The sequence below is a fragment of the Henckelia pumila genome, chromosome 2, assembly GCF_033568475.1.
Source record: "Henckelia pumila isolate YLH828 chromosome 2, ASM3356847v2, whole genome shotgun sequence".
In the NCBI taxonomy this organism is placed as follows: domain Eukaryota; kingdom Viridiplantae; phylum Streptophyta; class Magnoliopsida; order Lamiales; family Gesneriaceae; genus Henckelia; species Henckelia pumila.
Genome location: NC_133121.1, coordinates 171,116,015 through 171,143,253, shown reverse-complemented (window position 1 = coordinate 171,143,253; position 27,239 = coordinate 171,116,015). Strand labels below are relative to the sequence as shown.

At 34.3% G+C, this 27,239-nt stretch overlaps 2 protein-coding genes across 2 annotated transcripts; both read right to left on the bottom strand.

Annotated features, from left to right (window-relative positions):
- Positions 1-1,264: 1,264 nt before the first annotated feature.
- LOC140881959 (probable prolyl 4-hydroxylase 3) lies at positions 1,265-4,719 on the bottom strand. The gene is made up of 8 exons (XM_073287655.1): positions 4,322-4,719; positions 4,148-4,244; positions 3,337-3,434; positions 3,096-3,193; positions 2,239-2,368; positions 1,957-2,144; positions 1,748-1,833; positions 1,265-1,621 (listed from the first exon to the last, which is right to left on the bottom strand). The coding sequence occupies exons 1-7, from the start codon at positions 4,513-4,515 to the stop codon at positions 1,760-1,762; spliced, it is 879 nt and encodes a 292-aa protein (XP_073143756.1). The 5' UTR covers positions 4,516-4,719; the 3' UTR covers positions 1,265-1,621; positions 1,748-1,759.
- Positions 4,720-25,369: 20,650 nt separating this feature from the next.
- LOC140882940 (uncharacterized protein At1g76070) lies at positions 25,370-26,821 on the bottom strand. Its single transcript, XM_073289203.1, has one exon. It carries the CDS (start codon positions 26,682-26,684, stop codon positions 25,983-25,985), a length of 702 nt encoding a protein of 233 aa, XP_073145304.1. The 5' UTR covers positions 26,685-26,821; the 3' UTR covers positions 25,370-25,982.
- Positions 26,822-27,239: the final 418 nt, after the last annotated feature.

Here is a 27,239-nt window from a genome sequence, read left to right as displayed (position 1 = left end):
ATATAATTGTATTAATAAATTATTAAAGTACATGAATTATCAAATAAAGTTATTTAGGTTCGTGTTTGACTCGAAAATAAGTTCGAATATGTTGGGAGTTTGGCATGAATTTGAGGCTCGCGAGCTGGCCCTATTTGTTGGCACCCCTGTAATGACAATTGACAAAACATCTATCATGCGGCACAATCTCAAATCCCTCCCACATTTTCGGATTTTCCTCCACCTAAAATCGATAATTTTGTTGTTTAAATATAAGATTCCGGTTTTGGTAAAAGTTAAAAAAATAATAATAAGGTACAATAAATATAATGTACAATGATATTCACAATAATTAAAAATAAATTTCGATTTTGTTGTACCTATAACATTACTCAAGTTAAAAATAAAACCCAACCGTTTAGATGCGATTTCAATTTTATTGCAGTTATATTTTGAATTTTATGTAAGTTGAAATTTATTCATTTATTGTTAACGATCAAGAAAAAATAATGATAATAACTTGTAAGGTACAGCTCGCGAGGTAATCAAACCGAAAATTTTCACAGAGAGAAGATATATATTTTTATTTTAAAATATGGCACTTGAACTAAGAGGACTCAATATAAACTAATGGAGAAATGAAACTGTATGAAAGTTTAACGTTCTATTTCTTTTCTTTTTTTTGGGTAGTAATATATGAGCTTATATATTGGTTTGGAAATGGGAAGTAATGTAGTAAGGAACGTGAAGTACATTGGCACGGTATATACATGAATCACCTCCTTTTATTAGGATCGATAAATCGATATTTTCAATACAATTGTTCGTAGTTTTACATAAAAACTATCTTAATTTTAAAAAAAAATTATAAGGGACCCAACTGAACGCGCCCACTGACGCAATACGAAATAAAAGATTTGGTATTTGGTTCAAATGCATGAAACAAATACAAGCGCCACAAAAAATAACCATCTATAAAAAACCAACTGAACAAACACAAGTACACACAATAAGAACATGGGAATGGTATGAAATAAAATATCACAAAAATTCGTGTGACATTATTTACATGTCACAAAAAATTTTGTGAGACGAATCTCCAATCCAACCCAACTCATAAAAAAAACATTTATTTATGCCAAAATTATTACTTCTCACTAAAAATATGAATCAAGTCTATCCATCTCACCGTCTCCTGAGAGACGTACTCATGAAATATCTAGTATTTGCTTCAAATGCATGAAACAATTATGAGACGCCACTAGATTAGATATGCATCCACATATATTGCAAAGACTTTGTTAGAATCAGAAGCGACAAATGTGGCCCCAAATTTAGGGGCAAAAAAATTGAAGACATTCAAAACACCATACAGATTACAGAAAAATTTACATTATATTAGAATAAAGCTACACTCGGATCCTAATTACAAACGTCATTCTCTTTTTCTTCAATCGGACCAACTTGGTAACGAGTCTATCATGCCAAACTTTTATTTGTTCCTCGAAACAAAATTCCCGCCCTATCAACTGCTAGCTAGAAAATAACAAATGCATACCTCTTATGTTATACCAGTTAAAACAAACTGTAAACAGTCGTTGATTCGACTTCGACCAGAAATAAACCTCAGTATCTTCAGCTCCTGAAAACATTTCATATTTCATCAGGCAATTAAAATCAATTCTGATGCTACCACATCTGATCTGAAAGGCTATCGCCATGTACATTAAGAAGAAAGTCTAAAGTCATTGTCGTGTACATCTCTTACCGAAGAAATTCGTTAGACCTTATATTCATCAACATGCATCCACTTCGTAGATGACCACTTGTTCCCTTTGATAACAGGGCAACCTCCTGGAATAATTAGAAATGTAAAAAAAGATTCGTTTTTACATTGACGGAGAGGTAGAGAATATGGTGGAAGATTGACAATGAAAAATGGATATATATTCGCAAGTGGGGATAAATGACACTTGCCATGCAAGCTTGATGGATCTAAAGTGGCATCCGGGCGCATACTCCAGAAAAGCAATGCATCACCCATTTTTGGTTTCACAGCAAGGCCCCTCTGAGCACATTCTGACCTCTCATTCCATCCTGGTGCAGCACTAAAATTGCCCTTTGCAGCAGGAAAAATTGTCTCACCCCCATCTTCAACATCTGACCTGCGATGAAAAGACAGAGATCGGAAGTCACACTATCTCACCTCAGTGAAAGTTAATGTGAGTGAAAATATTTTAAAGGGAGTAAAATCCTTACAAATACATAAGAACAGTAGCTACCCGCTGACCCCCGTTTTTCGTATTAAATTCATCAATAAAGTAATCATAATGGGGTTCATATTTTTGTCCAACTTCGTAGTGCAGCACTTGTAGACCTTCTCCATGTTCTGCAAAGACAGTGCAAATCTGAGTGGGGAGGAAAGACTAGCATTTGTCTTCATTTGGTTCATATTGGATCCCTCGTATTGAAGGGAGAGAAAGAAAGAAAATATAGGACGAACTAAAAGACAGGCATCAATGACACACACGAGAAAATAAACAAATTAAAGTCATTTATCCCTGGAAGTGGTTTCATCCCAAAGCTGGCCGTGCTCACCACAATCATCATAGGTAAACAATCTCTATTCAAGTCAAAGCAACAACAAAGTAATAGTACCAGTATTCTACCATACGTGGGGGTATTGTTTTTCCATAGTCAAGCACAAATTTATCAGCCACCATGTAAGATTATGCCTTTTGATCAAGAAGATTTATAACTGGGAGTAAATCACAGGCAATTAAACAAATTTGTGGAGTTTTAACAATCAATAAATTTGTGTATTTGATTGCCTAAGATCAAGCATCTTATCTAAGAAAGACATCCATCTATTTTTTACGACAGTAAAGAAAATTATGAAATTAAAAAATACAGAAATACACTAACTGAGGGAGGATGAGATTCCTTCTCGTACAAACTTTAGACATCCAACCAAATTAACGCTTCTTGATTTAAATTTCTTGAGTTTTTTCATAGAAATATGTGACATCGGGAGAGAGGAACTTTGCCATCAAATAAACCTTGGAAAATGAAAACACTGAAATGATGCAGCAAAAAAATATTTTAAGTTCCCATACCTGCAGGGATAAATGCGTAGTCTGCTATTCTTTTTTCAATAGTTCTGATGATTTTATCTTGCCCTCTCCTCAAAAACATTCCAGAACTTGTACGAACCCTGAAAGACAAGACGGTTACAGCTTTGGATATTCAAGATAAGAATAAGATAGAAAACAAAAGTTGTCAAGAGTAGACTAATATTAATTTCAATAAAATAAAAGAAATCAAGATGTATAGAGGAAAGGGCACAAAGAAATATACCTGCTGTCTTTACTCTTGCCAGTTTTGCTATCAACAACTGTTGACTTTTTCATGTGAGGTCTTGCAAGATTTATCAGGTACTCACATTCCTCTTTACTCTGCCAGAACATGATTAAGTAACCACATACAGTTATATTATTAATTAAACTAAATTACAAACAGCATCACAAGAGATAAACGAATCTCAAAATTTTTGGCAAAAATAAAAAGTCTACCAAATCATCTTTCGAAACAAACCAAAAGCTCCGATTTTACGTCATTTGCCAGCACAACCATATTTGAATTCATACACACTGTTTCCAAATTATGTGGAAAAATATAAATGTCACTTCGCCACCATGGGTGCCCACAACATAGAAATTTGATTAGATGAAACAGAAGCTGCACTTTCACTAATACTCTTATCAGTATTTTAAACAAAAATGCTACAGGGTTTGGGGCGCACAAGCTCCATGATTTATCATTCTTCAGATAAAATAATCAGTTCACACTAACAGAGAAATCTAGGCTAAATACTGCTGGTGTGACACTTTAGATGAACTAAGATTATAATGTGGCAAGAAACACAACCATTTGATCTTGATTAATTCGAACGGGAACCAGAAATGAAGTTAGTTTGGTTCTCTTGTCTACTATCCCATGCTCGAGTCAATATGCATAGAACGACAAAATTCAGGAGGAGGACCAAACAGTTCTAATCAAGTGATAAACTTTGAAAAAAATGGTAACATCACAATTGAAGTCCATAGTTAATTCACATTATCCAGAAGAAAATAAAAAGACAAACGACAGGAACACAACCAAAACTGACCAAGAAATTATGATATATGAAAGCCCTGGGCTCCCAAGAAAGAACCTCCGTCCACTGTTCTCCTCTCTTCCCTAATCCTCCCCACTCATCTTTGCCCCTACAACCAAAAAAACAACAATTCAACACCAGATTGAACCAAAAAAAGAAAGGCGCCCAAAATACAAAATAAACTACATTTCGATCGTCACACGCTTAAATTTGATACGATCGGCGACGAGCGGGGAGTCGTCGGAACCGATGGGGAGAGATAAAATTCCGAGACCCAGCAGCATTAATAGAACCACGGACAGCATTAATAGCATAGAAAGCACCAAAACCACCGTCGATGATCGTTTCCCCTGATGCCGACTGGCCCTCCCCTTGGCCATTTTAGATAAAATTTTAATTGAATTATCGGTGTATGAATTCGATCCAACCAAAGGGAAATCTTGATTTTAATCTGATGAAAATTTTGATGGAACAGGATCAATGGAATTAGGGTTTTGGGTTTGGATTGAACGGAGATTGATTCTCAGTGAGGAAGGAAGGAAGGATTTGGAAAGTAGAAGGAACAAGGTTTTGTAAATGCTGGTTTTGAGAAACCGGTGCAAATTTTTTTATTTCTTGCTGCCAATATTATTATATTAGGGAAAATTGGCATTTTAGTATTGTATGTTGGCTTATTTTGGTTTTGGTCCTATATATTGGCTTGTTTTAGAAAAGATCCTGTAATTTTGTTTTTATTTTGGATTTAGTCCTGCATGTTGATTGTTTTGGTTTTGGTCCTATAAGTTGATTTAATTTTTGATTTTGGTACTATACAAAATTATGTTTTGAAAAAAAATACAGGAATTTGGATTTTTTTTGGATTTGGTCATATTAGTTGACTTGTTTTTTTATTTTGTCATGAAAAAGATACGGTTTTGACCAAATTAAGCTCGGTTAAGTTAGAATAAGCGCCTATGTTTTTTATTTTAAAATAATAAATTTAAAATTTAGAAGTTGACTTTCCAACTTCACCGCTTAAACTTTTATAATAAATATTTTTTTATGATTTTATAATTAAATAAATTAGGTTTAAAATTTAGATGTTGACCTTCTAATTATTTTTTAAAATAATAATTATGTTCTAAAAGGTACAATAACTTTTTTTTTTTTTTTTTTGTATTTTTCCTCCGTCGTCGAAACTGGAGGGAGCAGCAAAATTTTGCTTATTTGCAGTGTTCTAAAAAGCACGTTTAAGCGGTGATTAAGCGTGATAAAAGTGAAACATACCTAAAAAGCTCTGCTTTCGATAAAAGCGAAACAAAAAAAGTCAACCATAGTTGAGAACGATAAAAATATATATTAGAGTGTTACTTTTTAAAAAAACAAAAGTATGTTTTAAATATATTTTTAGTTTTTTAGCTAATTTTGTTAATTTAGGTTGGAGCTTATTTATATGATCATTAATAGGTGCCAAGTGGGCGAACACTTAGTGCCAAATAAATAAAAAAATCGAAGTTACAGTTGAGAACGATATAAATGAATGTTTGTTTGTTAATTTTTAAAAGAACAAAAGTATGTTACATTTAATACATTAAATTAAGGGCAATTTGCTAAAAAATCCTCAAATGCAAACATGTTTTGCTTTAGGGTCCCTAATCATAAAATGTGGTACAAAACAATACAAGATGTGGTACAAAACCATACAAGATGTGGTACAAATTAACAAAAATTGTGGTACAAAAAAATGGTTAGGGAGTGCAGAGCAAAACATGTTTGCATTGGAGATTTTTGAGCAATTTGCACTTAAATTAACATATTTTAGATTTTATTAAATTATTTAGATTAAAAAAAGTTTAAGCGTAAAAAAATATTTTTTTATTAGTTAGTTGTAATTATCTCAAACCAATAAACAGATAAAACATGAAAGAATAAAAAATATTTATTACAAAAATAATTAGAGATCAACTTCTAAATTCCAAAACATATTAAGATACAGGACGAAAACCAAAAAGCAAACCAACTTACAGGATCAAAAGCAAAATAAGCCAACATATAGGACTAAATACAAAAAAAAAAAAATCGAGTTACATGATCTTTTTCAAAACAAGCCAACATACAGGACCAAAACAAAAAAAAAGCCAACATACTGGACCAAAATGCTAATTTTCCCTATTATATTATTATTCATTCAAAACCCGGGAAATTATCAAATTAGTCCTCGGAGTACGTTTTTTTTCTTCTTTCACCCGTGAAATCATTTCAACGAAATATTGTATTGTATTAAAAAAAAATACATAAGTTATATGACCGAGACTCGTTATATATTACTTAAATGATTAAAAGTCAAAATAGATCAGTTTAGACACTACATTTGACAATTTTCTCAAGAGTATGTCTCATTTGACATGCTTTGAGTTTTGGTGATGTGCTCAAACTTGGTTAAGCAAAATCAGTAGAAGTTCATCTAAGAACAAGAGTCACTACAAAAACAATTACAAATAAAGATGGAAATAAAATTTCTGTCGCAATTTAGCGACGATATATACTATTTTGTCATTAGATAATTTTAGTGACGAAATTTTTACAATTGTCGTTACTTAATGACAGATATGTTAAATCTATCGTTAAACAATGACAGATATTGCATTTGTCGTTAAATTTATAATATTTTAAAATTTTATATTCTAATATTTATTGTAACGACAGATTTATTAAATGTTGTCGCGAATTAAGGATAGAATATTTAAATTTGTCGTTAATCAAAGACAAATATAAAATTAGTCGTTAAATTTATAAACTTTTGAAATTTATATTCAAATCTTTATTTTAACAACAGATTTATTAAATATCGTCGTTAATTACGGACAAAAATAAAATATTTGTCGCAAATCTTTAATTTTAGTAACAGAAGAAGACATTTGTCGTTAATTACTGACAAATATAATATTTTGTCGTTGTTTAGTGACAGAATTATATATATATATATATCGTAATTAGATTTTACTATTCCCCTAATTAAAATCTCCCTCTAAATACTTGGCGCCGATAATTTCACTCCTGGCCGATCTAGCTTCTCTCCTTTCTCGCTCGTGTTCTTTTGCCCCTTTTCGATTTTCAGGTAAATTCGTCTAATTGCTTTAATTTTTTCTCCATTTTGTCTTGTAAAATTCTTGAAAGAGTGGGTGCCCGATTAGCCAACTTGTGGCTAAGGGCTTTTATGACTCTATGTAATATAATTTACATTCATTAATGACATTTTCTTTGTCTTTCTTCATATTGTTATATTGTGATATACTATTTTTGTTTTGATAAAGACCTTGAATATACTATAGTGTAAGTAAGATGAGATAGTGAATAAAGAGAGATCACTATTATGAAACACATCTTATAGTCACTGTATATTCTAAACAGTTCCTAGTCAATTGAGCCGTCCGCTAATAAGGATAAGGATCGCTCGAGATTGAGACTAGCATTTGTGATGCCAAGTACCACGTTTCATTGGTAATGGCCATGGAGATGTTCAAAGCATGCAAATGGATATTCATATGATGAATGATCGAACTACCCTATTCGGACTTTCCAAGTGGTTATTATTATTTGAGTGGATAAGTCCGCGGTTTTGGTTGTACACCATTAGTCCTTACTACTTAAAACATCATTGAGACTCTATATGCTAGTACCGTACTTTGACTCGTTTACCGACTCTATTGGGGTCATCAGGTGTCGGGATTGGGTATAGTTACGACACATATAGGAGTCGATGTTTTGTTGTCAAGGATTCACCACATACTTGCGAGTGTGGATATCCTATGCGATCTGAGGAGATATTAGTGTGACGAATCTCTGGCCAGAGTACATGATGTGTTTTAGGTTACTCGGTTTTCCTAGTAGCACATGCGATGTCACTATTTGATCTTTAAGATGCATTGCATAGTTATCGAATCTCGAACGACTCTCGATGCACCAATGGTTATTGATTCGATCGGGATATATGGATGAAAGGGACCGTACTGTACTCTAACCAAAATCTACTGGTTCTTGCAGGCACTATCTGTGATACCTAGGGAATCATGGGGCGATGTTGCTAGACGCTCTTACCATGATTCGATGGGTAAGTCGGAAATTGTTGTTCCGAGTCACAAGGAGTTGTAAGTCCACGGCTAGCTGTATCCCTGAACCATTGAGGGTCACACAAGTAATAGATTATTAAACCCCGTTGAGATAGTTAAATTTAAAGAGTTAAATTTAATGAAAGAGAAGTTGGACTTCTTAACTAAAGGGAGTGAAATTTTCTAAAATGACATAGGGATGAACATTTTTGGAAATCACTGAATTCGGATTCAGAAAAATTATCTTGACTTTAAAAGGTGCAGAAATGGTTTCTGTGCACATTGGTGAAATCGGTTTATCAATCGAAGTCATGATGAATTTTATATTAATTTCTATAATAACGGGCTTGGCTTGTTGGGCTTAAGTTATGGATTATGGGCCCTAAGGAGTTAGAGTCCTAATATAATTATAACTTAATCTAGTCTAGAAATTATCTATAAATATAGGTGTAGTGTTCGAAAATTGGAGGCATTCCATCCTTGAGATTTTCGAATTACACAAAATATTTTCAAGGGGATTTTTCAAAAATCCTCTACTCCCTTTTGAGAAAAATTCGGTCTGTGATTTTTCTGAAAATCACTTTCTGAATTAACAGATCAAATCTGTTTATTCTCTACGATAAACATCTGATTGATTTCTAGTGCAATCAATCAGAGGGTTTTAGTTTTCTATTCGTGGACTTAATTCCGAAGGTTGATCGTGATAGTCATCGGTTCTCGGGATTTACAAGAAGAGCAGATTAATTCTGTTGGAGTCCATAATCAAGCCTTTGCTTGAAGAGGTAACAAATTTAACTGTGTTTATTATTTTACTTGCAACAATTTTAATCGTTAGGATTTGATACCCACGATATGAAATCGTTCCATATCGAAAAATAAAATTTTTAAATTTTCGCTGCTTCGGGTATCACATCCGTTTGATCAGAGAACGCGTGTTCCAACAGTGGTATCAAATCCAGATCATAAACTTTGATCAAACGATTAAAATTAATCGATTGTACAAAATTTTTAGCCTCGGTTTTTGAAACAAAACGAAAAATTTTTAAAATTAAATTTGAAGGGAAACAAGGGCAATCGGGCAGCGATTGTCGCTGCCTAGGGGCAGCGCCGTCCACGTGGGCAGCCCTGTCCCACGTGGAGGCGGGGCTGCCCGGGAATGTCCCGGGCAGTCCGAAAATTTTAAAATTTGATTTTATAAATTTTTGAAATTTTAGTTTTTGGTTCGATCAAAAATTGTTTTTGATTGGTCCACGAGACATCGAATCAAATTGTTTGAGTCCGAAATTTTTAAAATTGATTTTTGGATAAATTTGAATTTTTTTAAAATTTAAAAATTTTATCCGTTAAATTAGATTTTATAAAATTAATTATTTTGGTACAATTGATGATAAGATATGATCTTATGAAAGGATAAGATAAAATTTGATTTTATCTTTTTAAATATGATGATAAGATATGATCTTATGAAAGGATAAAATAAAATTTGATTTTATCTTTTTAAATATGATGTCATTGCATGTTATCCAATTATTTAATTATTGAATTAATTATTGGATAAAAGGATGATCGTTTTTCCATGACCAAGTTTGTAGGTGTATGTTAGGTTATTTACATTTGGTTTTATTGTTGTTGGGTTTTATTAATGGGCTTGGTTTATGGCCCAATTTGAATTGTCATTTGTAATAAAAAGTGGGCCTGGTTTATGGCCCGTTCCTACCCTTAAATATGTATCCCCTACTTGTCATCGAAATTTATTGTAAATTTATTAGACTTAGTGGGAGATAAAGATTTGAAGACAAAGGTGGGCCCAGCAGACAATAAAGACCGAAGAAATGTAAATTGGAAGCTCAATGTAATAGGATTGCATTGCATACTTGCATATCACCTATGATTGGATTTAGACTCGTGATTGGAAACCACGGATCGATTAGTATTGGAGTCGATCATCCTAAATATAATATATGATATTATTGTTGTATGCATGTTTAGAACTAAATTGCATGAATCCCACAAGCATACAAATGTTGATTGATGAGACAAATTTTTCAAAATTAAAAATCCCTCATTTTAAATATGATTTAAAATTGATATCAAGATTAACAAAAGGGAATTTAAATATTGTTTAAATGTTCCTACCTTCCATCAACGATCAATGTATGAGATGCTACCCGCGGGCACGGTCCGATTCATATTATTGGGGGGGCCCGTTCGTCGGAAAGCTGTACATTGGATCGACACATGTTGTAAGTTGGGTGGAACTCCCATGGGATTGACTCATATTATTGGGGATCCACATGACAACCATCCATCACAACTTAATATTGATGGGTTATCTTGATATGTCACAATAAATGGCGTCATATTATTGGACCCTTATTGGACATGAGGTAAAAACATGGGGATTGCTTTGGAAGCAATTGGGCTCTACCTTTTGAAAATTATGGTTGGCTGATATTATTCGGGACTATAGTTTGTCAATTGGACTCCATGTTCCCACTAAGGAAACCAGTTTTCCGTTTTCACTAGAGGGTAGTGAAATCGTTAAAATAGTGGGAGTGAAATTCATAAAATAAATTTCGCCATATTTTATGTCTTAGTAAATTAATTAAGCAATCATCGATTATTGTCTGTTTCATCTCAGTATATCATTATGATGAATATTCGTAATCCACATGTTTCAATTCTCGAACAAAACAAACTTTCTGGCGCAAACTATACAGAATGGTTCCATAAGTTAAGATTGTCCTGAGTTCGAAAAAGATTTTCTAAGTGTTAGAAAAGGCTCCTTCGAAAAACAGCCCCGGCTGATGGTACTTCGGAAAGGTTGGCCGAACTAGAGAAATGGTAGGACCATGATCTCAAGACCAAATGTTACATGCAAAGATGGACAAGTCTAAATAAGTTTGCCATCACTGCAAGAAACCCGGTTACTGGAAGTGCAACTGCAAAGAATGTATATCGAGTAGTTACGAACTACAAATGATATATTTTATAAATGTTTCACTTAATATTATTTCTTGGGTATTGGATACCAGATGTAGATCTCACATTTGTAATGAGTTGCAGATGATGACAAGAAGTCGTAAGATTAGGATGGTGAGACCCAGTTAAGGCTCGGGAATGGTTCCAGAGTTGAATCCAAAAGCTATGGGAAACATTTGTTTAATTTTTCAAAAACAATTTTAAGCTATATTTTGAGAGAGATGTTTTTATTTGTACCAAGATTTCATTAAAACATTATTTCTTTTTCTATTCTTGATAGAGAAGATATTTCTTGAAAATTTGCGAATGGGATTTGCAATATTTACAAGAATGAATGTTTGATTTGAAATGGATAATTTAAAAACGATCTACATAACTTAAAATTAAAAGACGTTCCAGTTGATTATGTTGATAAATCGGTAACAACAAACAAAAGAAAAATCGATAGTCAAAACCCGGCAAACCTTTGGCATGCTAGGCTAGGTCATATTTTCTCAAGGAGTATGAACAAGCTAGTGGGAGAGGGCATGTTTAATATGTCTGATATTAATTCTCTACCTACTTGTGAGTCCTGCCTAAAAGGAAAAATGACTAAATCTCCTTTCAAAGGAAAGCCTGAGCGTAGTCAAAATCTGTTGGATTTGATCCATACAGATGTTTGCGGACTATTTAGTATCGGTACTAAATTTGGTCACACCTACTTCATTACCTTTACTGATGATTATTCTAGGTATGGGTATTTATATTTAATGAAATATAAGTCTGAATCATTTGAAATTTTCAAAGAATTCAAGGCTGAAGTAGAAAACAAACAAGGTAGAAGTATTAAAGTACTTCGATCGGATCGAGGTGGAGAATACTTAAGTACCGAGTTTTTGAGCTATCTAAAAGAGAATGAGATTCTCTCTCAGTGGAATCCTCCTATGACACCTCAGCTGAATGGTGTCTCGGAGCGTAGCAATCAAACTTTATTGAACATGGTTCGATCTATGATGAGCTTCACTGAGCTCCCTCCTTCGTTTTGGGGCTATGCACTTGAAACGGCGGTGTTGTTGTTGAAAAATGTTCACACCAAAGCAGTGAATAAAACTCCATACGAGTTATGGAATGGCAAAGCTCCTAAGTATTCGTACTTGAGAATTTGGGGATGTCCTGCTTACGTGAAGCAGACAGTGGGAGATAAGTTGGATAGTCGATCCACCTTATGTTATTTTGTAGAATATCCGAAGAATTCAATCGGATATTATTTCTATCATCCTACTGAAACAAAAGTGTTTGTTTCGAGGAATGCCACCTTCATGGAGAAGGAGTTCTTATTAGATAAGAAATATAAGATTATGGAACTCGAAGAAATTCGAGAATAACCCGAGATATAAAATAACGATCACACACCTCAAGAACCTTCAGTGAACACGCCTACACCTAGGAGATCCGAGAGGACTTCTAGACCTCCTATTCGATATGGTCTTCTTCTTGAAGGGGATCAAAGTGAACCCGACATTGGATGTGATCCAAGAAACTTCAAGGAAGCAATTTTTGATGCGGATTCGTATTTATGGCTTGAAGCTATGCAGTCAGAAATAGACTCGATGCATACAAACCAAGTTTGGTCTTTAGTAGATCCTCCCGATGGAATTGTTTCAATAGAGTGTAAATGGATATACAAGAGAAAACTTGGGTCTGATGGTAAGGTACTAACCTACAAGGCACGATTGGTAGCAAAAGGTTATACTCAAAGACAAGGAGTTGACTATGATGAAACCTTTTCACCAGTCACAATGTTCAAGTCCATAAGAATCCTTATTGCCATAGCAACATGGTATGACTATGAGATATGGCAAATGGATGTGAAGACTGCATTTCTTAATGGAAACATTAAGAAATAAATCTATATGATGCAGCCCGAGGGATTCACATCCATGGGAAGCGAGCATAAGGTATGCAAGCTTCAGAGATCAATTTATGGTCTCAAACAAGCATCAAGAAGTTGAAACCAGAAATTTGATGAAACAATAAAGGACTTTGGTTTCATCAAAAACCCGGAGGAACCGTTCGTGTACAAGAAAGTAGTTAAGGATGTGGTGACGTTCTTAGTGCTTTATGTTGATGACATCCTACTCATTGGGAATGACGTAGGGATGCTGCAATCAACAAAGATATGGTTATCAGATAGATTCTCGATGAAGGATTTGGGTGAGGCCTCCTATATTCTAGGGATACAGATCTATAGAGATAGATCTAAGAGAATGATAAGACTCACTCAAGCAACCTACATCGACACCATATTGAAAAGGTTTTCTATGGATGAGTCCAAGAGAGGACATCTACCTATGTGTCATGAAGTTTCTCTATCCAAGTCTATGTGTCCCAAGACTGACGAAGAGATAGAGAAAATGACACACATACCATATGCGTCAGCCATAGGTAGTATTATGTATGGGATGATATCTACCAGACCGGATGTAGCCTTTGCTCTGAGTGTCACGAGCAGATATCAGGCCAACCCCAGTCAAATGCATTGGAAAACCGTGAAGGATATTCTTAAGTACTTGAGAAAGACTAAGAATATATTCATGGTTTATGGAGGAAAAAAATTAAAATTGAAAGGCTATACCGACTCTAGCTTCCAAAGCGACGTGGATGACTCGAAGTCAACCTCTGGATTTGTATTCATGCTCAATGGCGGTGCTGTCTCTTGAAAGAGTTCCAAGCAGGACACCACAGCGGATTCCACCACTGAGGCAGAATACATTGCAGCATCAGCTGCTGCTAAAGAGGCCGTTTGAATGAGGAATTTTGTCCAAGAGTTGGGCGTAATTCCTGAAGCTGTTGGTCCAGTTTCGGTGTACTGCGACAACACTGGTGCCGTTGCTCAGGCAAAAGAACCAAGGTCTCATCAAAGATCCAAACACGTACTGAGGAAATACCACATCATCCGGGAGATTGTGGAAAGAGGAGACATCACTGTCGAGAGAGTGGCCTCTACAGACAATATCGCTGATCCACTTACTAAGCCCTTGCCAGGACCATTGTTTGACAAACATCGCGAAGCAATGAGATTACGTAGTATGACTAGTTGGCTTTAGGGCAAGTGGGAGATTGAAAGAGTGGGTGCCCGGTTAGCCAACTTGTGGCTAAGGGCTTTTATGACTCTATGTATAAAAAATTTTTGTTTAATATAATTTACATTCATTAATGGCATTTTCTTTGTCTTTCTTCATATTGTTATATTGTAATATACTATTATTATTTTGATAAAGACCTTGAATATACTATAGTGTAAGTAAAATGAGATAGTGAATAAAGAGAGATCACTATTATGAAACACATCTTATAGTCACTGTATATTCTAAATAGTTCCTAGTCAATTGAGTCGTCCGCTAATAAAGATAAGGATTGCTCGAGATTGAGACTAGCATTTGTGATGCCAAGTACCACGTTTCATTGGTAATGGCCATGGAGATGTTCAAAGCATGCAAATGGATATTCATATGATGAATGATCGAACTACCCTATTCGGACTTTCCAAGTGGTTATTATTATTTGAGTGGATAAGTCCGCGGTTTTGGTTGTACACCATTAGTCCTTACTACTTAAAACATCATTGAGACTCTATATGCTAGTACTGTACTTTGACTCGTTTACCGACTCTATTGGGGTCATCAGGTGTCGGGATTGGGTATAGTTACGACACATATAGAAGTCGATGTTTTGTTGTCAAGGATTCACCACATACTTGCGAGTGTGGATATCCTATGCGATCTGAGGAGATATTAGTGTGACGAATCTCTGGCCAGAGTACATGATGTGTTTTAGGTTACTCGGTTTTCCTAGTAGCACATGCGATGTCACTATTTGATCTTCAAGATGCATTGCATAGTTATCGAATCTCGAACGACTCTCGATGCACCAATGGTTGTTGATTCGATCGGGATATATGGATGAAGGGACCGTACTGTACGCTAACCAAAATCTACTGGTTCTTACAGGCACTATCTGTGATACCTAGGGAATCATGGGGCGATGTTGCTAGACGCTCTTACCATGATTCGATGGGTAAGTCGGAAATTGTTGTTCCGAGTCACAAGGAGTTGTGAGCCCACGGCTAGCTGTATCCCTGAACCATTGAGGGTCACACAAGTAATAGATTATTAAACCCCGTTGAGATAGTTAAATTTAAAGAGTTAAATTTAATGAAAGAGAAGTTGGACTTCTTAACTAAAGGGAGTGGAATTTTCTAAAATGACAAAGGGATGGACATTTTTGGAAATCACTGAATTCGGATTCAGAAAAATTATCTTGACTTTAAAAGGTGCAGAAATGGTTTCTGTGCACATTGGTGAAATCGGTTTATCAATCGGAGTCATGATGAATTTTATATTAATTTCTATAATAACGGGCTTGGCTTGTTGGGCTTAAGTTATGGATTATGGGCCCTAAGGAGTTAGAGTCCTAATATAATTATAACTTAATCTAGTCTAAAAATTATCTATAAATATAGGTGTAGTGTTCGAAAATTGGAGGCATTCCATCCTTGAGATTTTCGAATTACACAAAATATTTTCAAGAGGATTTTTCGAAAATCCTCTACTCCCTTTTGAGAAAAATTCGGTCTGTGATTTTTCTGAAAATCACTTTCTGAATTAACAGATCAAATCTGTTTATTCTCTACGATAAACATCTGATTGATTTCTAGTGCAATCAATCAGAGGGTTTTAGTTTTCTATTCGTGGACTTAATTCCGGAGGTTGATCGTGATAGTCATCGGTTCCCGAGATTTACAAGAAGAGCAGATTAAATTCTGTTAGAGTCCATAATCAAGCCTTTGCTTGAAGAGGTAAAAAATTTAACTGTGTTTATTATTTTACTTGCAACAATTTTAATCGTTAGGATTTGATACCCACGATATGGAATCGTTCCATATCGAAAAATAAAATTTTTAAACTTCCGCTGCTTCGGGTATCACATCCGTGTGATCAGAGAACGCGTGTTCCAACAATTCTATGATTTTGTGCCTAAATCTTCGAGATCCCTTTTTTCCCTACAATTAATCCTTTTGTTCCTTGATTCTAAAACTTGATTTTTCTACGGTTTCCTCAATAGGTTATTGCTGCAGCTTTCGCTTCCTATCAAAGGCAGTACGAGAGGTTGCCTTTGTGACTAATTCAGTACACGAGGTTTGTAACCTTTTGATTGTTTTTTTATTATTCTATATGTTTCTTGATTTTTTGCAACGTTCGTAGTTACTAGTTGGGTCGATGGACATCATTTAATTTTGGAATTTGAAATTGTACGTTATTGAAATCCGTTGTTTAATGGCTGCTCTTACCGTTGTTTACAACCGCTTTTCAGTTAACGTCATAACGTGATAGTTATGGATTTGAGCAGTAGTATTGTGAATTGTGATACTTGAGGGAGGGGAGGGCCAGGTGGGATTATCACAGATAACCCGAAATAGTGGACTATACTGAAAAGTTGTGTCATTTCAGGCAGAATTTAGAGCAACTATAATGTATCTAAGGACATGAAATTGGGAAATGAATAAGACTCAGTCTTTCAATGTTCAAACTTGATATTTTTTTGCAAGTTGAAATCAAAGGGCCCTAGTTTTTTCTCAGTTGTTCTGTTTTTGCTTGTTTATTTTTTTAAAGACTTAAATCTTATATCTCATGCTTTTTATTTCATGTTTCATGTAAGTGTTATAATGAAATGATTACTTAGTAGAACTACATAGAATAACATCTCCAGCATTTTTTTTCTCTGTTTTGGCCTTTTTATGGCATATGAAATACACTGATGCATGAGTAATTTTTCATTTTATAAACAAACTGCAATAATTTAATGGAAGCATGGTACTGCAACTCTTTTGGATCCTGTCTTAATTTATCAAAAAATTTTTGCTGTTCAAATCTTGCATATTGTTTGCTTTTTGGGAAAAAAAACTATTTTTATTTATGTCATATAATATACTATGTATTTTATATCTTTCAAAAGCTCAAAATTCATCGGGATCCTTAAAATAATCAACTTACAAAGACAATAATATGATGAGGCCAGAGTTTTCATCTAAAATATCAAAAAAGTACACAATTAATTTAAAAATATATAATATTCTCGAGTGAGTCTTTTAATTAAATCGAAGTTTTTTTGTTTTGATTGAAACAGATATTTTTATTTAATTTGGGGGTGCCGACCATGTGTCTCCTAATTAAGGACGAGAATATCATCAAATATATTAATATTTAATGCTTAAAAAAACTCAATTTCCTTGATGCAAATTATCAGATGTAAATATCTTGTGATATATTTAATTTTTCTAAATTGATATTATGCATTACTCGTTTTGCAATTTATGGAACATATTGAGTATAGATGTTTAGTTTAATATAAATTTGAAATTTTGAATTTTTTTTAACATTAAATTTTGAATTAATAACTTTTGATTTTATAATGTTGATATTTTAAAAATATCTAAATTATCTATATAAAGTCGATATTGTTTTGCAGTTGTGCTAGGAATTTTAAATAAACTATGAACGATTCAAGAGTTTGGATGTACAATAGGCTAGACAATGGGTACGTGCGTAACGAATTCTTTAATGGTGTTGAAGAGTTCGTTAATTTTGCTAAAATGTACCCTGAAGTTATGAGTGGTGAAATGATGCGTTGTCCATGTAATCACAAAAAATGGTCGGTTTGATATATATATCAAGTTATTTTTTGTGTGTTTTTTGCGAAATTAAAATTGACGATTTATATTGTCATGACCGAATCAATATCTAGAATGAAACTTTTGTGGATATATTAGAAAATGAATGCAGAGTTTTAATATGTTTAGTGATTGAATGAATACCTTGACTACTGTTTGTATTTATGGATTCTTTAATTGATGTGATGAGAAGCGTATGAATTTGGATTTAGATTTTTTTTTTTGAATGGGGGCGATAATACTGGGAAATGGGGTAGGGTAGGTATTCGAAATAGCGACGGAATTATCTATTATGTCGTTAATTATAAGGACGGAAATATAAATTTCGTCGTTATATATTAGGACAAAATTCTAAAGTTTGTCGTTATTTTTTAGGACAAAAAATAAAATCTGTCGTTAAATTAGGGACAACACTAAAAATTCCTTCGTTAACATTTAATGACAAAAACCAATCCGATCCGTCCCTAAATTTTAATGACAGAATACTGCTTTCCGTCGCACCCTCTTAGCAACAAAATTCTAAATTCTGTCGTTAATTTACGACAGAAATAGATTGGTGTCAGTATACACCTTGGCGACAAGGTTTTCTGGGACACCAATAATTCCGTCCTTATTTTGTCGTTAATTTGATTTAGCGACAGAATAACGACGAAAAATGCCGTCATTATAGGAAAACTAGCAAAAGTAAAGTATGCAAATATAGTATTCAAAACAGAAAAACTATAGAGAAATCAAATAATTTTGAAACAATGAGAGTCTCAGTAGACGTTGGGAATCAACTATGTAAAGCTCGTTTCAATGTCAGATACACTGCTCTCGCTCCAAAAAATCTTTGCAATCAAGAACTTGCCATCAAGCATTTTTACAAGGCTACTGCAAAACACATTTTGTGAGAAATGTAAAGTATGAGGTGATGAGAAAAAATCTTGTATATATAATATTGGAAGTGTACAGTCATATATATATATATATATATATATATATATATATATATATATTTCAAAGGAATCAACCATTTGATAGTAAATGATTATGTCTAAGAGCAAAATAATCCTAATTGATTTACAATATAATTTATTTATATAAATACAAAAGAATAGAATCTGGGATAATATTATATCCAAACATTCCTTTATATAAATACAAAAGAATAGAATTCGGGAAAATTTTTGTGAGCTTCGACGTCGGTTGACTTTTGCGCCAGTGTTGGCATTACCGTCAGGATCTGGAGGGTATGTGGCGTACACAGATGCTTTTCTTTAGGGGTTAGGTTGTGTTCTGACTCAGAATGGGCATGTGATCGCATACGCTTCTAGACAATTGAAGTTGCACGAAGACAATTATCCAGTTTATGATTTGGAGTTGGCAGCTATTGTGTTCGCCTTAAAAATCTGGCGTCATTATCTGTATGGCGAGAAATTTGAGATTTTCATCGACCACAAGAGTCTCAAATATTTGTTCACTCTGGCGGGGTTAAACATGAGGCACAGATGTTGGATGGACTTGCTTAAGGACTATGATTGCTAGATTAAGTACCATCCGGGAGCTGCTAATCTCACCACTGATGCCTTGAGTCGCAAGGTGCGACTATCCGCACTTCAGACTTATTCGATGTCTAGTGCGATCGGAGAGTGTTGTTCTTCAGGGTATACCTTCAAGCACAAGAAAGGTATGCAGAGTATCCAGATGTTTGCGATATTATCTGAGCCAGCTTTGTATTCACGGATTCGGGATGCTCAGATGTCTGATTCGAAGAACCAGCGTTTGGCTCGTCTAGCCAATGAGGGTAGTACATCTGGATTTCACTATCAGTCAGATGGATTTCTGTGTTTGTCTGGTAGGCTTGTGATCCCGAAGGATGAAGAGTTGCGAGAGGAGATCTTGTCTCAGGAACATCGCACTAAGTTGAGTATTCACTCAGGAAGCAACAAGATGTACAAGGATCTACCTACTCGGTTTTGGTGGAAGGAAATGAAACGCAGCGTGTATCAGTATGTTTCGAGATGCTTGGTTTTTCAGCAGGTCAAGGCAGAACACCGACGACCTGGAGGTTTTCTTCACAGTCTGCCTATTCCTGAGTGGAAATGGGAGCTTATCACGATGGATTTTGTGACCCATTTTCCGGTATCCTCGAGGAATTGTGATGCTATCTGGGTTGTGGTGGACCGACTCACCAAGTCAGCGCATTTCATTGTCTATAGCCGAGAGTACTCTGTGGATCGTATGGCTCGATTGTACATTCAGGAGATCGTTCGACTTCATGGAGTACCTGTAAGCATTGTCAGCGATCGAGACCTCAGGTTTACTTCTAGATTCTGAGGGAGTGTTCAGCATGCGATGGGAACTACTCTCAGTTTGAGTACTGCCTATCATCCGGAGACTGATGGACAGTCAGAGCGTACTATCTGTACTTTGGAGTATATTCTTCGAGCGTGCTCTATGGACTTTGGTTCAGCCTGGCAGGATCATTTTCCATTGATTGAGTTCGCGTACAACAACTATCATACTAGCATTGGGATGACACCTTTTGAGACGTTGTCATACTCCACTCTTCTGGGAAGAAGTGGGGGAGAGACAGGCTGAGAGACCGGAGTTAGTCCAGCAGACAGCAGATGTTGTTGATCAGATCGAAAAACGAATTAAGACTGCGCAGGATCGTCAGGCCAGCTATGCTAATACTAAGCGTAGGCCTTTGCAGTTTGATGTTGGGGATAAAGTGTTTCTGAGAGTTTCACCTTTCCGCAGGATTCTCAGATTTGGCCTCAAGGGAAAGTTCTCTTCTAGATTTATCGGTCCGTTTGAGATCTTGGAAAGCATTGGCGATTTGGCTTATCGTCTAGCCTTGCCACCGTATCTATCCAGTATTCATGACGTGTTCCACGTATCTCTGTTGCGACGGTATGTGGCGGATCAGTCTCATATTCTGCAGCCGTATGAAGTTCAGGTGGATACAGATTTGACTTATGTCGAGAGACCTATTCGTATCCTGGATCTTAAGGATAAGGTCTTGCGGAATAAAGATATTCCTCTGGTTTTAGTTCAGTGGCAGCGCCGAGGCACTGAAGAAGCCACTTGGGAGCTAGAAAGCAGGATGCGTTCAGAACATCCTGAGTTATTTTGATTTTATTGTCATGTTGTATTCAATTGTGAACTCTGTAAACGTTTGATTTGAATAAAGAATGTTTCTGCATGTTGTTTTACATTCAGTACTTAAGATCTGATTTCGAGGACGAAATATCTTAAGTGGGAGAGAATGTAGTAGCCCGTAACCAAATAAAGATATTAAAGAACTAATCGCAATTAGAAACCTTGAGTTCGGACGCTCCGAAGGGAAGATCGGAGGCTCCGAACGTGATCGGACAATCCGAAGCCAGGATCGGAGGCTCCGAACGTGTTCGAACGCTCCGTCGGCAGGTTCGGACGGCCCGATCGGAGTTAGTATTACGTCAGCAGGATGACATCATGGCTGACGCATTGATGGGACTTCGGACGCTCCGAAGTCGAGTTCGGATGGCCCGAACATGTTCTTGAGGCTCCGAAGCCAGTTCGAACGGCCCGAACTCCGTCTTTAAATAGAGGTGCCGAGATTCATTTTCAGACGAACCAATCACCTCTCTTCTCTCGATTTCTTTGTCTTATAACTTAGATTTAGGGAATTCTAGGCGTCCCATTGGGAATCCGAAAGTGGAGTAGCGATCCAGGCGTCGTAGCGGAGCTGTGGCCTAGTTTTGAGGCAAGCGACAACAACGGGCTGACGACGGACGCAGGTATAGCTTTTGCTTCCTAAAAATATTTAGGAGTATGCAATAGCTTAGTTAAGGCTTTTAGAGCACTATAATGATATTAGTATCATTTGACAGTGTAGTGCGGATTATAAGCGTGGACCTAGAGCTGGTAGATCTTGCCTAGTATTTGAGGTACGAAACTACTGTTCGAGATATCCTGACTGAGTATGCATGTATTATGTGACTGCATGATTTATATGACATGATTATATGCTGCATACATTTGCATATTGAGCTATCTCTTTTGAGATGTCTATTAGTAGGATTTTACCCTATCCTGTTAGTGGATGGACTTCCATCGATTTGGGTCCGGAGTATCCACTGATTTTCGGTATGTGAGCCACCTCTTGAAACGACGGTACAACGTGCTACATACCAGGGCCCGGTCTGTCTTTATTATCTGATTCTTGGCCTCTAGTCAGTAGGAGGTACACTTGCATGCATGTATACTCATACTCTCGTGCTGAGCATTTTATGCTCACGTCTCGTACTTTGTGTATCTGGACACCCTTTTCCATAGGGCAGGTTTGCGATTGGATGAGACGGGTGGATCCAAGAGGAGTTAGGCAGTGGATGACCAGCTGGAGCTTCGCCTAGGGTTTTATTTATTGTATTGGTTGATACAGTATTCGATTTGGTTGTATAACTATTTGGGTATTTGCAGATTCCTTTCCTTGGGATTGTATAATATTTTTGGCTTTCGCAGTTTAATTCTGATTTACTGTTTAATTAAGTGAATTGCATACCTAAATTTCTGATTAGTATGTGATATCGGTAAGAATCATTACACATAGACTCACCCCAAATTTAGAGAGTGTTTGGCAGAGCTTAAAAGCTCTTTCAAACAGCTTATAAGCTGTTTTAGAGCTTTTAAGCTCTGAAAATTTGTTTGGTAAAATTTTTTAAAAACAGCTTATAAGCTGTCAAAATAAGTTGTTTGACAGCTTATAAGCTGTTTTAAAAAAAGTAAGGGGGGAGGTACTTTTTTAAAAAAGATCTTATTTTAATATTCCATCTCTCTAAAATATCCTTGAATATTTTAATAAATCTCCATCTTATCCTCCACTCATTAAATATTAAAAATTATTTTTAAAAAAATTACAAATCACATAAATTTTTCTAAAAGTAAAATATTAAAAATAATTATTTTTTAATATAGGTTTATTCTAAAACTATTTTTGTATATGTATAACTCGAAACATTATTTTCATAGAATTTATACCCTTCTTGGTAATTTTGACAATAAAAGATCTTATAATACCAAACATATCAACATCTTTAAGTTGTTTAAAATAAGTTTACCCAAACACTTTAACAACTTATTTTTAAAATAAGTTCTAACAGCTTATAAGCTCGTAAAACAGCTTTTAAGCTCTAAAAGCTTATAAGCTCTTTTTAATAAGTTTAGCCAAACACCCTCTTAGTTATTTACACGTCGTCTACACCCAAAATTTCCTACATATTTATCATCATAGTGGCCCTTTTAAGTAAAATACAAGTATATTGTAGATTTACTACATATTTATCATCATAGTGGCCCTTTTAAGTAAAATACAAGTATACAACAATAGTACCCTTTATTTCCTTTAATAAAAATTATTATAAAAATCTATTACACTTCTACAATTATCATATCTAGTGTTATCATTTGTTAAATGATAACAAATATTCTATATCCTTATCTCTACTTTCGAATACATCGACGTATTGTAAATAAATAAAATTTATTCTTATTTAAAATCAATGATAATAATTTGAAAATAATTAATTAAATTTAAAAAATTTATCACGCGAATAATTGACGTCCACATGCACGAATATTCCTATATCATGAAAAAAAAAAATCTTTAATAATCAATATGGTGAAAGCTCCTCAAATCATGGAAGGTGGCAAGAAAATGATAAAGCCAACCAATCACAACCCACACTGATTGCGAAATTGCCGCTTTAATTTGACGAGGCCAAATTCAATGCATATATTAATAAAAACTTCACCAAATTGCTCCTTCACTCATAAATAATTTTAATATCATAGAAATTTTCCAAAGATTGTCAATTTTAATTTAGAAAATCTTAGCTGACATTTTAAATTCTTAGAAATTATTTATCATTTTATTTGATATCAGATAAAGGGGAAAACTAGATTTTTGATCCAGTTATTTGCAAATGTTTTATTATTGATCATGTTAACTGTGATTTTGTATTTTCAATCATGTTACTTGCGTGTTTTATTTTTATTTTTTAATGTTACGATGAATTTTTATTTGTAGTTCTGTAACTTGTATATTATTTTCATTTTTTGATTACTTAATCTGTATGTTATTTTCATTTTTAATTGTTTTTTAATCAGATGTTATCATATTTTTCGAGCATAAAAAGAACGAAAATGAAAGAAAATATGATTTAAATTATAAAAAAATGAAATCATATATAAGTTACAAGATTAAAATTGAAATTCACCGTAACATGAACAAAAATGAAATAAAAAACATACAAGCTGTTACAGAACTGAAAACATAAATTCATCGTTAAAGAAACCAAAAATAAAAAAACAACAAATAACAACAACAAAAATATTTTTTTTTCTCGGATAAAGAAATTTATATACTTGAAAATGTTTATGCGGTAGTCATATTAATGTCTTTTTTTTTCTTTTTTGAGAATGGTAGTCATATTAATGTTGGCATGATATAATGGGGAAAATTAGCATTTTAGTCCTGTATGTTGGCTTCATTTTGGTTTTGGTCTTGTATATTGGCTTGTTTTGGAAAAGATCATGTAACTTTGTTTTTATTTTGGATTTAGTCCTACATGTTGATTGTTTTGGTTTTGGTCCTATAAATTGACTTACTTTTTGATTTTGGTCCTATTAGTTGACTTGTTTTTTAATTTTGGTCATGGAAAAGATACGGTTTTGACCAAATTAAGCTCGATTAAGTTAGAGTAAGCGCCTATGTTTTTTATTTTAAAATAAAAAATTAAATTTAGAATTTAAAAGTTGACTTTCCAACTTCACCGCTTAAGCTTTTATAATAAGTATTTTTTTATGATTTTATAATTAAATAAATTAGGTTTAAAATTTAGATGTTGACCTTCTAATTATTTTTTAAAATAATAATTATGTTCTAAAAGGTACAATAACTTGATTTTTTTTTTGTAATTTTTCTCCGTCGCCGAAACTGGAGGGAGCAGCAAAATTTTACTTATTTGCAGTGTTCTAAAAAGCACGCTTAAGCGGCGATTAAGCGTGATAAAAGTGAAACATACCTAAAAAACTCTGCTTTCGAGAAAAGCAGAAAAAAAAAGTCAACCATAGTTGAGAACGATAAAAAAATATATTAGAGTGTTACTTTTTAAAAGAACGAAAGTATGTTTTAAATATATTTTTAGTTTTTTAGCTAATTTTGTTAATTTAGATTGAAACTTATTTATATGAACATCCACACTTAGTGCCAAATAAATAAAAAAATCGAAGTTACATTTGAGAACAATATAAATGAATGTTTGTTTGTTACTTTTTAAAAGAACAAAAATATGTTACATTTAATACATTAAATTAACATATTTTAGATTTTATTAAATTATTTAGATTAAAAAAAGTTTAAGCGTAAAAAAATATTTTTTTTATTAGTTAGTTGTAATTATCTCAAACCAATAAGCAGATAAAACATGAAAGAATAAAAAATATTTATTACAAAAATAATTAAAAATCAACTTCTAAATTCCAAAACATGATAACATACATGACGAAAATCAAAAAAACAAATCAACTTACAGAATCAAAACAAAAATAAGCCAACATATAGGACTAAATCCAAAAAAAAATCGAGTTACAGGATTTTTTCCAAAACAAGCCAACATACAGGACCAAAACCAAAAAGAAGCCAACATACAGGATCAAAATGATAATTTTCCCTGATATGATGTGTAATCTCTTTATTTGAAAAATTAAATGCTGATAAAAGCAAATTGCATTTATATCGCCTTAATAGGATAAATTCATTCATTTTTTACTTCAAGCAACCCCAGCTTCCCAAAATCTATAAAACTTAATTTAACGATTGATACTCTTGATTTTAAACCCTAAAACAACTCAAACACGGTGATAACGATATATAGTAAGAATTCTAGGACAAAATTTTCATACATGATGTACATTGCACATTATTTTATTTTAATTTTTTTGTAATTCACATATTCAACCTTATATACAATAAATAAATTGAACAAAAAAATTTCTAACAAATTTACCTTCTTTGGAGAATTTTTCCCTTGATTTAATTTCATCTAATTTTGTTTAATTGAAGAGGCTTAGGCCGAGCCATGGTCCTCCTCTTCCACAAATTAATCTCCTTCCTCGGCTCCACCGCCACGCCGGCCATCAAAATAGGCGCCGAGAAAGGGATAATGACTTCATTATCCTCGCCGTCGCTGTAACCCCTCTCTTCATCGGAATAGTCGCAGTCCCTCCGGGAGTTCTTCTCCGGCGCAATCTGCGCAGCCGACCAATCGAAATTCGCGAACGTGTCGCGGCTGCTCGCGAACTTCCTCATCTGCCCGAGGCTCGGCGCTCCCTCCGCCGACGACGGGCGGTTCTGCTGCGGCGGCGGATTGTAATTGATGGACGCATCGGATTTCCTCCCAGGCCCGAAAAGCTTCCAGACCCCGGACGGCTTCTTCTTCAGTTCAACAACCTTGGGCTTACCCGCTCTCTCGGGCTTCTTCTTGCAACTGATCTTCTTCCTGTGCTTGATCTGTCCCATGCATGAGACCTTTGGCGAGGTGGGTTCTTGGGTTTCGAAATTCTTGGATCTGCCCCGGGCTTCGGGCGGGATCATGGAGGTCATAATCGGGCCGGAAAATCCCTTGTTGTGATGGGTTCGTCGGCCGGGACTGAACGGCAGATTTTGGAAGGAAACCTGCGCCGCTTTGGAAACCAAGTTTAGGATTTTGCTCTTGGGTTTCACAGTAATTGGCTTCTCCATGGAATTAGTTATGTTTTGGATTCTTGTTAATCTCTCTGGGTTATAACTTATATAGAAGACACACAACACACAACACACTAGATATCTCTTTATAAAAATATATAGATATCCACGCGATTTTTGTACATAAAATATTAAAGATTACGATTTTTTTTAATAAAGAAATATAATTATATAATGTTGAATTATTTATAATTGTGGCAAAATAAATTCAAACATTCTTTCAATAAAGAAAAAAAAATTAAATAAATAAATTAAAAAAGTAAATCAAATGTAAATTAAAAAAACAAAAGCCACAACAAATTAAGGATATATTTGGAATATTAAAAAATTCTCACCAAAAATATTTATTATTAGGCTCTCTCCATTTATTAATAGTATATAGATATATAGATATACACACATTTAACACACCCACACGTGTTGGTGTGTATTTGCGTGTATGATACGTGTAATGGGTGTTGAAATTCAAATTGTATATAACTATATGAATAGATTTTTTGTGAAACAGTTTATGGATATAATGGATCAATTTCATTTATATCTGCAAAAAAT

Coding starts and splice junctions, on each gene's coding strand:
- LOC140881959 (XM_073287655.1), bottom strand. CDS start 4,515: ATGGCCAAGGGGAGGGCCAGTCGGCATCAGGGGAAACGATCATCGACG. Junction 3,435..4,147: donor TCATATATCATAATTTCTTG/GTCAGTTTTGGT, acceptor ATGTTCTGGCAG/AGTAAAGAGGAATGTGAGTA. Junction 1,834..1,956: donor AGATCCATCAAGCTTGCATG/GCAAGTGTCATT, acceptor TAATTATTCCAG/GAGGTTGCCCTGTTATCAAA.
- LOC140882940 (XM_073289203.1), bottom strand. CDS start 26,684: ATGGAGAAGCCAATTACTGTGAAACCCAAGAGCAAAATCCTAAACTTG.